Source organism: Dendropsophus ebraccatus, chromosome 2 (assembly GCF_027789765.1).
Source record: "Dendropsophus ebraccatus isolate aDenEbr1 chromosome 2, aDenEbr1.pat, whole genome shotgun sequence".
NCBI classification, from domain to species: domain Eukaryota; kingdom Metazoa; phylum Chordata; class Amphibia; order Anura; family Hylidae; genus Dendropsophus; species Dendropsophus ebraccatus.
Window position 1 is genome coordinate 174174303 of NC_091455.1, and position 12285 is coordinate 174186587.

The 12285-nt window shown below is 45.4% G+C and overlaps 1 protein-coding gene across 3 annotated transcripts; it reads right to left on the minus strand.

Annotated features, from left to right (window-relative positions):
• Positions 1-897: 897 nt before the first annotated feature.
• On the minus strand, positions 898-11900 carry CBX3 (chromobox 3). Of its 3 annotated transcripts, XM_069960451.1 has the most exons (6): positions 11793-11899; positions 10711-10762; positions 7388-7527; positions 2669-2834; positions 2208-2302; positions 898-1450 (listed from the first exon to the last, which is right to left on the minus strand). In XM_069960451.1, the coding sequence occupies exons 2-6, from the start codon at positions 10732-10734 to the stop codon at positions 1324-1326; spliced, it is 552 nt and encodes a 183-aa protein (XP_069816552.1). In that variant the 5' UTR covers positions 10735-10762; positions 11793-11899; the 3' UTR covers positions 898-1323. The 3 variants fall into 3 exon arrangements, with proteins under 3 accessions (XP_069816552.1, XP_069816555.1, XP_069816553.1); XM_069960454.1 differs by lacking the exon at positions 10711-10762 and having other exon boundaries at positions 11793-11900; XM_069960452.1 differs by lacking the exons at positions 10711-10762; positions 11793-11899 and adding an exon at positions 10484-10562.
• Between the last annotated feature and the right edge of the window lie 385 nt (positions 11901-12285).

Genomic DNA, 12285 nt, shown 5'->3' on the forward strand with positions numbered 1-12285 from the left:
TGCATTTTAAGCCATAACCCAAAACATTTGTCTTAGCAAATTGCTCAGCTTGCTGCCTTCTAACTCACTGCCGCTCCAGGTACTGGGAGAAGTTCCCAGGACTGGATACAGCTTTACCAGTCAGAGGGGGAAAGCACATAGTGGCAGAGAGTTAAAAAGCAGATTGCTGAGATAATGAAGCACTTCATTTATACTGTAAATTCACTCATCTTTAATCACCATTAGAGATGAGCAGATCTCCAGCAGGAACAAAGTGCTTGGTTCCCACCTGCATTTCGCTCATCAGGCTGCGGGGCTTTGAAGTCTGCTCAAAGACTCTCTTCCCCAGGTGCTGGGAAAAGATGGATCCAGTCCCAGGAAATGTCTCCCAGGACTGTCCATCTTTTCCCAGCACCTGGGGAGGGGGCGGCAGGGAGTACAGCAGACTTCAAAGCCCCGCAGCCTTCTGAGCTGAATGCAGATAGGAACAAAGTGCTTTGCTTCATTCCAACGGTAGAGTCACTCATCTTTAGTCACCATCTCTCACTAGACCTTCCAGCCTACATCACCATGTTATATACATATATTTTATGTTAACATTTAGGTAGAGAGTCAAGTGCTCACTCTGCAGCCTGCTGTGAAGTGAAGGTATTCTGGAACAGATAAAATAAAAATATAGGAGTGCTGTGAGAGGGGGAAAAAAGCATGTTAGATGGGTTGTAGTGAGCAGTGTATTCTGGGAATAGTACTGAGCAAATGCACAACCAGAAAGTATAACCATGAAATACACAAGACAAATTTTGGTAGTTTCGAAGCTGTAAACACGTAAGCAATTCAATCTTCAGCACTCATTTACCTAACTTCAAAGTACCCCCTTAAAGATAGAAGATCTTTATGCATACAAAGGTAGAGTCACAATTGAGAATATAAAACTATTTATTGAACACTGCTCACCAGTATTTACATTGAAGTAAACAATATACAGTCAGGTAACATTCACTTACTACAAAGATCTCCAGAGCACTTCCACTGAAGCAAGTCCTGGAGCTAAACTATGATAAAGATAGGGCTAAAGCATTAACATGCACATCAACTGAAGACTACAAAACACTTGCAAGTCTGTATTATAGATGCTCGGACTTCAGTAGATTGAAAAACTCATAAAAAAGCCTGGACAGAGCAAATACGTTTATGTATCAAAGGCTCTGCAGGCCAAGAATGTTTTGATGGGCCACTTTCTGCCAAATCACTGATGTGGTTTATTCAGAAAAAACTAAATACATAATTTTCTGGTTTAGGTGGCCAAAAGAAAATAAAAAAGTCTACCCGTAAATAGAAATGACTTTACTGCGCTTCGTCTTCTGGACAAGAATGCCATGTTAGTCTCTCTTCATAAAATGCAATTACAACTTGAGGACACTTCATATTTGCTTCTTTTGCTGGGACCAAATCTGCTTCGTCTGAGTCTTTCCTGTAATAAAAAAAAAAAAAAAAAAAAAAGTTATAGTTTAACACATGCAATAAAGCATACCTGTAGAGTACAGTCAGTGTTCAAAAAGGCTTCATGAACTCAAAGGAGCCAGCTTATCAAGTCAGATACTGTGCAACACCCAGGGCATATTAGATTCTCAGGATACACTACATTAGTAGAACCACCTTAAATGCCCCCTTAGTGGGCCAGTCTAGCATTCTATAACTGCTCAATATACCTTTTATATATTTGGGCCAGTTTGCTTAAAAGGAAGGTTGATCAGCTCTACTGACTGACACTATCCTTTAGGCATTGCATCATCAAATTACCATCCATAAGGTCACTATTTACTAAACTTTTGGATAGCAGACTCACCGAGTTATGATAAAAATAAAATTTTAATCTGTGGCCTAAGACAAGTTAAGCCTTGACACATTACTCTAAACAATTACATCTCAACTAGAGACTAGTGAAGTTACAGTAACCAAGCAAACCACTTCCTTGTCTCTGCAATCCAGTCAGCCTGCTGCACATTAACTGACGCTCCTCTCAAGCTGCTGGGAAAGCTGGATCCAGTCTTGGGAAAAGTCTCCTGGCTTCCCAAACTGGATCTAGCTTTTCCCAGCACAGAGGTAGGAGTGGCAGTCTGTAAGGCGGCAGCAGACTGAGGAGCAAATGTACAGTAAGTGCAGCACTTTGTTATTTCCGCAATCTGGTAATATCTAGTCCCAACCCGAGGAGTACAACACATACTTACCATTTCATAAGGAACATCAGTTCCCCACTGCTGTCTGTAGCTCCGATTATCCTTTCTGGGTCTAATCCTCTAGAAAACCCTCTCGGCTTGTCAACCTAAACAGAACATTTAAACAAGCATAAGATATACATCTGTGCACAACACTAGGTTGTGAAGGCTAGATTCACACCATTTTGTCACTGTATCCATATTAAAATGTTTAATTTTAACATACAGGGAGATATTACAGCTAAGCAGGATACTAACAAGCACTAAGTGTAGGAAAGTAGCATTATTTAGGAATAGGTGAGATTTTGCTAGTTTTACATGATAGCGCACAACTTGGCTTTTTATGGTACCAAACTTTTAAAGCTTTGTCTTTCTGCACCTATAAACCTTTAGTGCCAGGTTCATATAACTAGTGTTTCCATAGTCAAGACATTACCAAAGATTAGCAGAGAGTTAATAGATCACAGACATACCGATTCTCGTTTCTTCTTCGACTTGCTGTCTTCAGATTCACTGTCTGACACAGATTTCCGCTTGTTGTCTGCTGGTTTTTCTTTGCCAGCCTTCTGAGAATTTAGGAAAGCTTCAATTAACTCTGGACAGTCCAAGTTCTCTTCTGGTTCCCAAGTATTGTCAGCACTGTAAAAAGTAAAACACTATTGAATGGACACTGAATACAGGGTGCTATAGAGCAACAAACTCCTACATAGATTAAAGTGTACCACCAATAAGCATGATAAGAGGCTGTGGTAACAGTTTAGTGTTGTGTCCTCCTTAAAGCTGGGGAAGACTGCCAAAAATAAAAACCTCTTGAAGGTAAAAATCTCAGGCACTTTGCTCTCACCCACCAATGTCAGCCTCCAGATGTCATTCCTGGCCAAAAGCCAGGTACTTCCAGCTGCAGTGTCATGGCCTGGTTGAGGGATTGCCCACTCAGCCAGTGACTGAACTGGTGTGCCACCCCAGTCATTGATTGACTGACCGCTAAGCCTATAAGCGGGGGAACATTATGTAGCAGCTATAGGAGATGCAGGACACCGGTGGCCGGCAGAAATTGGTAAATAAACATTGTGGTGGCATGGGGATGGGCAAGTATGTTCACACACTTTCTTGCAGTTTTTAACTTAAGTGGGACGTTAATGTATCCTTATTCTCAGCGCAATCTTCAAAAAGCTGATCTGTGGGGATGCAATGTGTCAGACCTCATCCTGATTGATGGTCTAACTGGCGCACATGCCAATAGGTTTACACAGATTTGTGACAGATCTGTTTATAGTCAGTTTCTGGCTTCAAAGAACAGGTGATGAAAGGCTGGCATCAATCCTCTTCCTGGCTTTGGCTTAAAAAAAAAAAATCTGTCAGATAAATCTGTGTATACGACCTATGAAGGTGAGAGATTATGGGAATGTTATGAGGCAGAATTCACATCAACTTTAAAGTAGTCCAATGAAATATGTACCCCGATTTCAACACGGTTTGTTGTCACACCAGAGTTCAAGATCAGACTTAAGTGCATAAAGGATAGTCAACTTTACTAATCGTCAGTTGAGAAAAAAACCTTGTAGGTTTTTATGAGTCTATAGGTCCCAATGTAGAAGCTCACCTGACAAACAGTTCTATAGGGATGAAGTCACCACAACCAAACATTGATTGCCTATCCTGCTGCTACACCTAGGCTCAGGTGGTGTAAATACTGAACAGAGGTCACAAATCGGGCCTACAGTGCCCAGGTCTAGAATACCCACCCCACCAATCTGACTAGTGAAAATTGTTAACAGTCAGCCTAAGTGCCCTATTCCACTGGATGATTATCGTTAAAGCGTTCAAATCTAAACGATAATCGTTCGGTTGAAATGCAGTTAATGATTAGCGACCGAACGATAAATCGTTGATCGCTTTATAAGACCTGGACCCATTTTTATCGTTGCTCGTTCGCAAATCATTTGCATTGAATACTACATTGTTCGGTCGTTCGCAATAGATACGAACGCAATAGGGAAGAAATAGTGAAGAAGAAAAACTTTGATCAATTACGATCACAAGTAACGATTATCGTTCCATGGAAATGAGTGAACGTTTTCAGGCCTTCCGCAATATCGGTAGTTTGAGACAGTTAACGATTATGCAAAACGATAATTTCCTGTGGAATAGGGCCCTAAATTGAAGGTCTTTAAAAGGAACTGGAAATCCCCTTCAAGTAGTCAAGAGTGGTCCCCAGCAGGTTTGACAAAGACTTTCCTGTTCGGTTACAAGGAGACATCAAGGCCCATCTGAAGCCCCCAGCAACATGAAAGGTTCCCATTAACACTTTAAAGTGACACTGTCACCCCCTTAGTGCATTCTGACATCTCTACACAGGTGTAAAGGGTAAATTTAGTGTTTTTCATATCTTATTTCATATCATACGTCATGGTGCTTGTTCAAGTAAAAAGTGTCCTTTTATCAACTGCAGATTGTATTAAGTGGGCGTGGCCTCGCGGCACTAGCGCCACATAACCCCGCCCACAACGGCACGGTTGGCCCCGCCCCCTTGACGCCCATTGGTTGTCCAACGTAAAGGGGGTGGAGTCTAGACCTTTCGGCCAGCCTGTTCCAATGGCCGGCGAGGGGGCGGGGCCAATTGTGCCGTTGTGGGCGGGGTTATGTGGCGCTAGTGCCGCGAGGCCACGCCCACTTAATACAATCTGCAGATGATAAAAGGACACTTTTTACTTGAACAAGCACCATGACGTATGATATGAAATAAGATATGAAAAACACTAAATTTACCCTTTACACCTGTGTAGAGATGTCAAAATGAACAAAGGGGGTGACAGTGTCACTTTAAGGACCAAGCCAATCACCACTTTTGTTCTTCCTTCCTTATGTTTAAAGTCCATAAAACTTGCACACCTACAGACCAAAAAAGTCCTTATTTTTGTGCCACTAATTTTATGGGGGTGGGGGGGAATTACGCTGTTTGCCCTATGGTAAAACTGACTTATCCATGTTACTCAAGTCGGTACGATCACAATAGTATGTAACTTTTGTAAAAAAAATTTATTGGACAGCTTTTAAAAAATTTAAACGTAAAAAAAACAAAGCTATATTACCATCCTTATTATGCTTTTATCCTTTGGCCTATGGGGCTATGTGAGGTGTCTCTTGCCCCATGATCTATCGGTACTATGCAACCCAAAAAATGTAGCACTTTGGCTTTTTTTGCACTTACACCATTTACTGGGCATGATCAGAAATGTTATAATAGTTCGGAAGATTACAAGATCACACAAGCAGCAATACCATATATATAACCCCCCCCCCCGGTGACTTCTAGTACAACTGCACTGATCTGCTGCAGCCCAGACCTGCAGAGCTTGGGGGGGGGGGGGAACAGTACCCCCACTAGACACCAGGAATGGGCTATGAGGCAATTAAATGCAGCCGACAATTAAGACAGCTGTATTTAACAGTCTTCGTGGGTGCAGCAATCAGACAGTGACCGCAGCGGGATTTAGAGCAGGGTCACTGTGCAACCTCTCTAAATCCCCATAGCAGACATGACATACAGGTAAAGTCATGTGTCCTTAAAGGTGTTAAGGAGATATGCCAAAACAAAAATGGCCTATCCCTATGGTGTGTTTAGACTGACTTATTGGATAGTTTTTTAAAGCCAAACCCACAAAAAACTAAAACTGGGAACAGGTAAGTAGAAACTTCTCCTCTTCTCAAATCCATCCCTGGCTTTAGCATCAAATATCCATCAGATAAATCTGTGTAAACACACCATCAATATCTAACTGATGGTGTTCCAAGACAATCAGCTGAATCAAGGGGCTTTAGCAGCAGAAAATTGTGGTACTAAACTATAGTGTCAGACACACCCATCTATACACCACTGTGCCTGGAGTAGACAGTGTAGGGAACACAGAAGCCCCTTTGTTCAATGATTGTGGCAGGAATCTGACGTCAACATTATGGGTCCTGAAAACTGTCAAGAAGAAGTTTGTTTTTTAGTCAAAGCCTGGATTTTAAACTTGCTGGATCCACTTCCACCTCAAAAAACTTCAATGGCAGTTCTTAAAAAAATAAAAATGACACCAGCATTAAAAATTGGTCAGTATTAAAGGCAAAAGAACAGAGCCTAAAAAGGTATGTTAGTGACAAGTCACTTTTTACACCAGTGATGTGTTGCATAAGCCCTTTCTAACTGAACAGGAGACGGTATAAAAAGAGTAAAGACACTTATCTTTGAGGTGGAAAACTTCACTCAAAGCGACACTAAATCATGCAAAGATACCTGAATAGGCAAGAAACTGGGGAGGGGAGAATGATATGGTGGGTGCGCAATACCAGAAAAGAAACCTTTTAAGAAGCCAAAGCCTTATTGTTTCAGAAGAAAACCCCCAGAGGAAAGCGAACAATGGGTTAATGCCAATGATACAGAGGAGCCCACTTACACTTTACATCTCCTGCCAGAACAGTTTTGTCATTCACAGAGTTAATGGGAATTTTAAAAAGAGGATGGGTGCATTTTACAGGTTTTTTCAGATACATCTAACCTGTTGATAGATTGCCTTTAAAAATATAGGCTATACATAAAAATGTAAGCTGACAATTTAGAGGAAAGAGGCTTTGCACTTTCCCAGCAAGCAGTGGTGGTCACAACAGTTGGACAGCTAGCAACTGGTTCATCAACAGCACATCCTATCTATAAACCATCAACGTCTATACCAAGGACACTCATTAAGGGCTCCAACGCCAGTGTATCAGAAATATATGGCTACAGAATCCAATAGAGCAATTAGTAGTTATATTTCTCAAACAACTTGTATGCAGGACACATGCAAGTTTAAGATGAATCAAGCAACCACAAACTAAATTTGATCCATTAGGATTTATGGTCAGGTCAATCAATAGTGTGACATACATAAGAGCCCCCCAAAATGGTGGGACACAAACGCATCTTGGCACCCACCATAGAAGAGGCAGATTTATGCATAAACACGTTTCCGTGGCATGCACCTCTTAGAAAGGTCTGAAGGGTAAAAATTAATACAAGTAAACAGGTCTTAATATGGGTTACCAATGTGAATAGGTGCCCAAGTTTTAAATTGGCACAGTATGCATCCTTTAAACATACAGAACATTAAAATTGAGGAATACACATCTTATCTACGAGGTGCCTGGCAAAAATGAATCTATATACTTACTCTGTGAAGCCTTTCCACTTTAGATAATATTCAACCTTTCCATTTACAACACGTCTGTCCAGAACCTTTTCTACTACAAACTCTTCAGGTTCTGCCTCTTCAACTTTCTTGCCCTTTCCATTCTGCTTCTTCCCCATTTTCTGCCAAAATGACAAAATACAAGGATTATAAATATTGGTACAAAACTGATTAAACATGTATCATATATACAAATACTGTTAATTACATGTCTTTCATGCATTTAACAAACAAATGATTGTCTAAGGGGTTTACCAGCTGATACGTAAATGCCCGTGCAGTGCCCCAACGCCGCAATATGGTTTGCTAAAGCTCAAGTAGAGCGTAAAAATCCTCCCAAACCCCCTGTATTTTACTATGTATTAATGTCTAAAAGTTTACACCTCCCATGTTTTGCAAAAAAAAACAAAAAAAAAAAAAAACTTCTAGCCAATGCTTAGCCAAAAAGTAAAGTGTGTATGCGTTTATGTGAGGCTTAAATAAGGGCTGCGTTTACATCTGCACCAGATGACATCACAGCAAAACCCAGAGAGTCCCCATTAAAGTTAATAGGGTGTCAGGTCTTTATTATACTGAGACAAAGATGCACAAGTGGACACAGCCGTACACTGATATATAGACCTGATACAAAATGTGCATAACGCTTAACAGTATTAAAACCAACTGTGGCAAAGCCTATAGAAAGGTTACCAGCAAGCACTGCAGGGGGCATGTATTGGTTACATTGTAGTCATGTTAGCACATATCTTATAGCATAGTTACTATTGGAGTACATCCAGTCTACAGAATTCAATAGATCCCACAAGTGCACACCATTCTGCTGACATACTACTATATAGAGCAGAGATGGGGAACCTTAGGCCCTCAGGCTGGTGCAAAACTACAAATCTGTCCAAAAGAAGAGTATGTGGAGCCTCATTGAAGAGTCTCGAGAGACAGGACTAGCCAGATATCCCTCCGGGAAGGACACAGCCAAGGGGTGGCTCCTGTAGGGAAACCACCATATTAAAGGAAACCTGTCACCCCCGGCTGCCGGGATGAAGGAAACCCGACCCCCCCCCCCCTGCTGTAGCCCCTTATACTTGCCCCTTCCTCGAAGTCCTGGTCCCGCCGCAGATACATTGCCGATGGAAGCTGTGTGCGCGCTCACCAGAGATGAGTCCGATGCCCATAGCGTCGGACTCATCTCTGGTGAGCTTGCACACGGCTTCCGACAGCGATATCTCGGCGGCGGCAGAGAGACCAGGACTTCGAGGAAGGGGCAAGTATAAGGGGCTTTCACCCCAGCAGCCAGGGATGACAGGTTTCCTTTAAAGGGGTTGTCCGGCGCTAAAAAATTATTCACAGAATAACACACATTACAAAGTTATACAACTTTGTAATGTATGTTATGTCTGTGAATGTCCCCCTTCCCCGTGTCCCACCACCCCCACCCGTGCACCCGGAAGTGTGGTGCGCTATACTCACATGTCACGTGCCGACCACGGTCTCCGATGCTCAGCAGTGACGTCTTCTTCGGGCGGCCAGCGGATCTTCCCGAGTGCCGGCCGCCCTCTGCAGAGTCATCCGAAGCTCACCCGCGATTGGCTGAGCATAACTGTGCTCAGCCAATCGCAGCTGATGACGTGGCCGCGTCATCAGCCGCTCAGCCGCGATTGGCTGAGCACAGTTATGCTCAGCCAATCGCGGGTGAGCTTCGGATGACGCTGCAGAGGGCGGCCGGCACTCGGGAAGATCCGCCGGCCGCCCGAAGAAGACGTCACTGCTGAGGATCGAAGACCGTGGTCGGCACGTGACATGTGAGTATAGCGCACCACACTTCCGGGTACACGGGTGGGGAAGGGGGCCATTCACAGACTTAACATACATTACAAAGTTGTATAACTTTGTAATGTGTGTTATTCTGTGAATAATTTTTTTGCGCCGGACAACCCCTTTAAGTGGCCCTATAAGTCAATGTAATGACAAAAAAAAACAAAAAAACAAGACCAGGTATTGATCCACATACAGCTGTTTCGGGGTGTTGCCCCTCAGTGTGGAACAGGATTCTGGCTAGGCGGGAGCAATCCCTAGTAGAGCCATAAGAGAAACAGATCACTGTCCTCAGGGAGACCAGCCAAAGGACAAAACCGCCAGCTGCTAGTGGAAGTACTCAATGCAGTGAAGTCCTAGGTGCATTGCCCACTGGGAGACATGAATATGCAAGAGCCTGTGGAGCCCCTTCAGAGTTTCGAAACACAGGACTAGCCAGATATCCCTCCGGGAAGGACCCAGCCATGGGGTAGCTCCTGTAAGGAAACCACCACCACCAGAGGGCAATGCACTGAGCACTTACTAGCAGCCGGCAGTGTTGTCGCTTGGCTGCTCTCCCTGAGATCAGTGATCTGTTTCTCTTATAAGTCTGTGCGGGCATGATGGGAACTGGTTTTGCACAGGCTGGAGGGGCCAAAGGTTCCCCATACTGGATATAGGGCCTCAGTTATAAAAACTTTCTAGAAAAAAAAAAAAAAAGTTCTATTGCCCACAGCAATCACTGCACAGCTCTTGTTTCAGAAAGCTGCATTGTGACTGGATGCTGTGGGCAACCAAGGTTTACTTTCAGTTTTGATAAGTGCGCCCCTATCAGGGGGTTACAAGGCAGATGTAAATAGAAGTTATCCTTGACAAATATACAAAAAAAGCAGCCAGATGGGAAAAGCCAAAAATGAATGGTGCATTAGACATCAAGAGCTAAAACAAAGCAGATGTAAAGGGCTAGGACTATCTCTATGCATCCGTCTCTCCCCACCATACACGGCCAGGTACTCTATATACACAGGATGGAGGTGCTGCCTGGAGACTGGCTCTGGCTGGACACATTCTAGCATTACACATAGTAAGATGTTCACAGGACTGATGTGCTGCAGATGTTACCAATGGAAGAGTCACAATCTGCAACAAACTGTGTGAACATGGCCTGATAGACAATAAACGCTGCACTATGCGATGACATGTCCTCGGCTCCGTCCATGTACTATGATGGCTGCATAACGGGAAGGAATAACGCAGCATCCCGCCCCCCGCCTCTTCCCGGCTTACCGAGCAGCGCAGCGACAACGCTCTCCTCTTCCCCCTAGGCCTGATGGAGGCCCCGCCCCGCGCATGCGCACCGCCGCCCCAGCCGCCACCGCGCGCGCCCTGCCGCCTGATGAGATGCCGCTACCGTGTGCGCACAGCCCCCCAGCATGATGCCTGGCGATGGCGGGCCCCGCATCCCCCCGTAGACATATACAGAAGTGTAACACAATAGAATCAGAGGTTACTACCTGAGTCTCCAGACTGGCCTGCATCTAATACCTATTATCTGGTCACCTGGTCCTGGGGGTGAAATACATACAATAGCTTTTAGTACATGCAGGTGACTAGAGGAAACACAGATACACGGCGAGGACCGGCAGGCACCCAATGGCGGCGACATCCTTACTATATACCTCACCGGTATACTTCCAATACTACAACTCCCATCATGCACCCTGCCTCTGCACAGTAGTCCTGCTGCTGCTGCTGGAGAGCCAGGGCTCGGGGAACAATGCTACTGGTGCAGCACGCTGAGGGTGTGGGCTGCCAGCAGTATACAGCACGCTGAGGGTATGGGCTGCCAGCAGTATACAGCACGCTGAGGGTATGGGCTGCCAGCAGTATACAGCACGCTATGTATGGGGGCAGCAGTATACAGCACGCTATGTATGGGGGCAGCAGTATACAGCACACTATGTATGGGGGCAGATCCCGAGGCGCTCTGCATTGGCATGAATAGGTTTCTCCAATGTAGGGGCCCTACAGGGGGGCTCCAGGCTGCAGACCCTGGCGGACCCCTAGCGCTCATACATAGGGCCGTAACAAACCTCCTTTAAAAGGGACAGTACCCCTAAAGTCTCCAGATAAGAGCACAGCGCGCATGCGCAGTCATAGTGAAGTAATTTCATTGAAGACAACATCCCATTGTGCGGAGACTTCAGGTTACTGTCCCTTTAAAGCCGCACAGGCCATCTCCGAGCAGCAGCCTGCAGGAGCTCGTACCCCGTCCCCAGGGGGCGCTCGTCCACATGAGCGGTGCCCAGCAGAGAGGAGCTCACGTGTAGCAGAGAATAGCCATGCCTCACATGCTCGGGATTTCCCGCCAGCACCGCACACACACTAGTGAGGGAAGAGAGAAGCTACCGGAGCCTGCACAGCACCGTCACCCACCCGTCTCCGCCATCTTGCCCGCCACTGCAGTCCCGCACATTCGGTACACCGGTCCCCGCACTCATCCCCACCTATAGACAAAGGACCGTGAGGTCTAGTAACGAGGCCCCGGCCCAGCTCCCCAGCATGAAGCACCTCCGTGCCGGGCTGAGCTCCTTACCTGCCGCTGACTTCGCTCTGCGCCCGGTGCTGCTGCTCCGTCAGTTCTCACCGACAACCGCCTTCTAGTGGCGCGCACTACGTCACCGCGCACACGGGAGGGGGCGGGGCGTGCTGATGACGCGACAGAACAATGGGCTCTCCTAGCGTTCTGGCGGGTATTTTACTGGCGCCAAAGGTTAACCACTTCACTGCTGCGGGCTCACAGGCTTCTCCTATGACCATTGGGGTCTGGCGCATGCACGGGCTCTATAGGGTTAATCATCCGCGCAGCCTCAGTTGCTCTAAACCGCGGCTGCCAATCTCCTTCACATTCAAGTCTGCATGAAGCCTGCACGCTCTGGGGTTGCCCATAGCAACCAATCACAGCTCAGGTTACATAGCTTAAAGGGGTATTCCCATTTCAACTAATATAGCTATACATGTAGGGCTTGTCAGGTTAAATATTTTTGTAAATACCTTCATTTAGCAACTTGTCTCCTCCTGATATGCTG

Excerpts from the sequence above, each read along its gene's own strand:
- CBX3 (XM_069960451.1), bottom strand. The coding sequence starts at position 10,734 with ATGCAGGCCAGTCTGGAGACTCAG. Across the intron at positions 2,835-7,387 it reads AAGTGGAAAGGCTTCACAGA|TGCTGACAATACTTGGGAAC; the intron begins GTAAGTATATAG and ends TACTTTTTACAG. Across the intron at positions 1,451-2,207 it reads CTGATGTTCCTTATGAAATG|GAAAGACTCAGACGAAGCAG; the intron begins GTAAGTATGTGT and ends TTTTTATTACAG.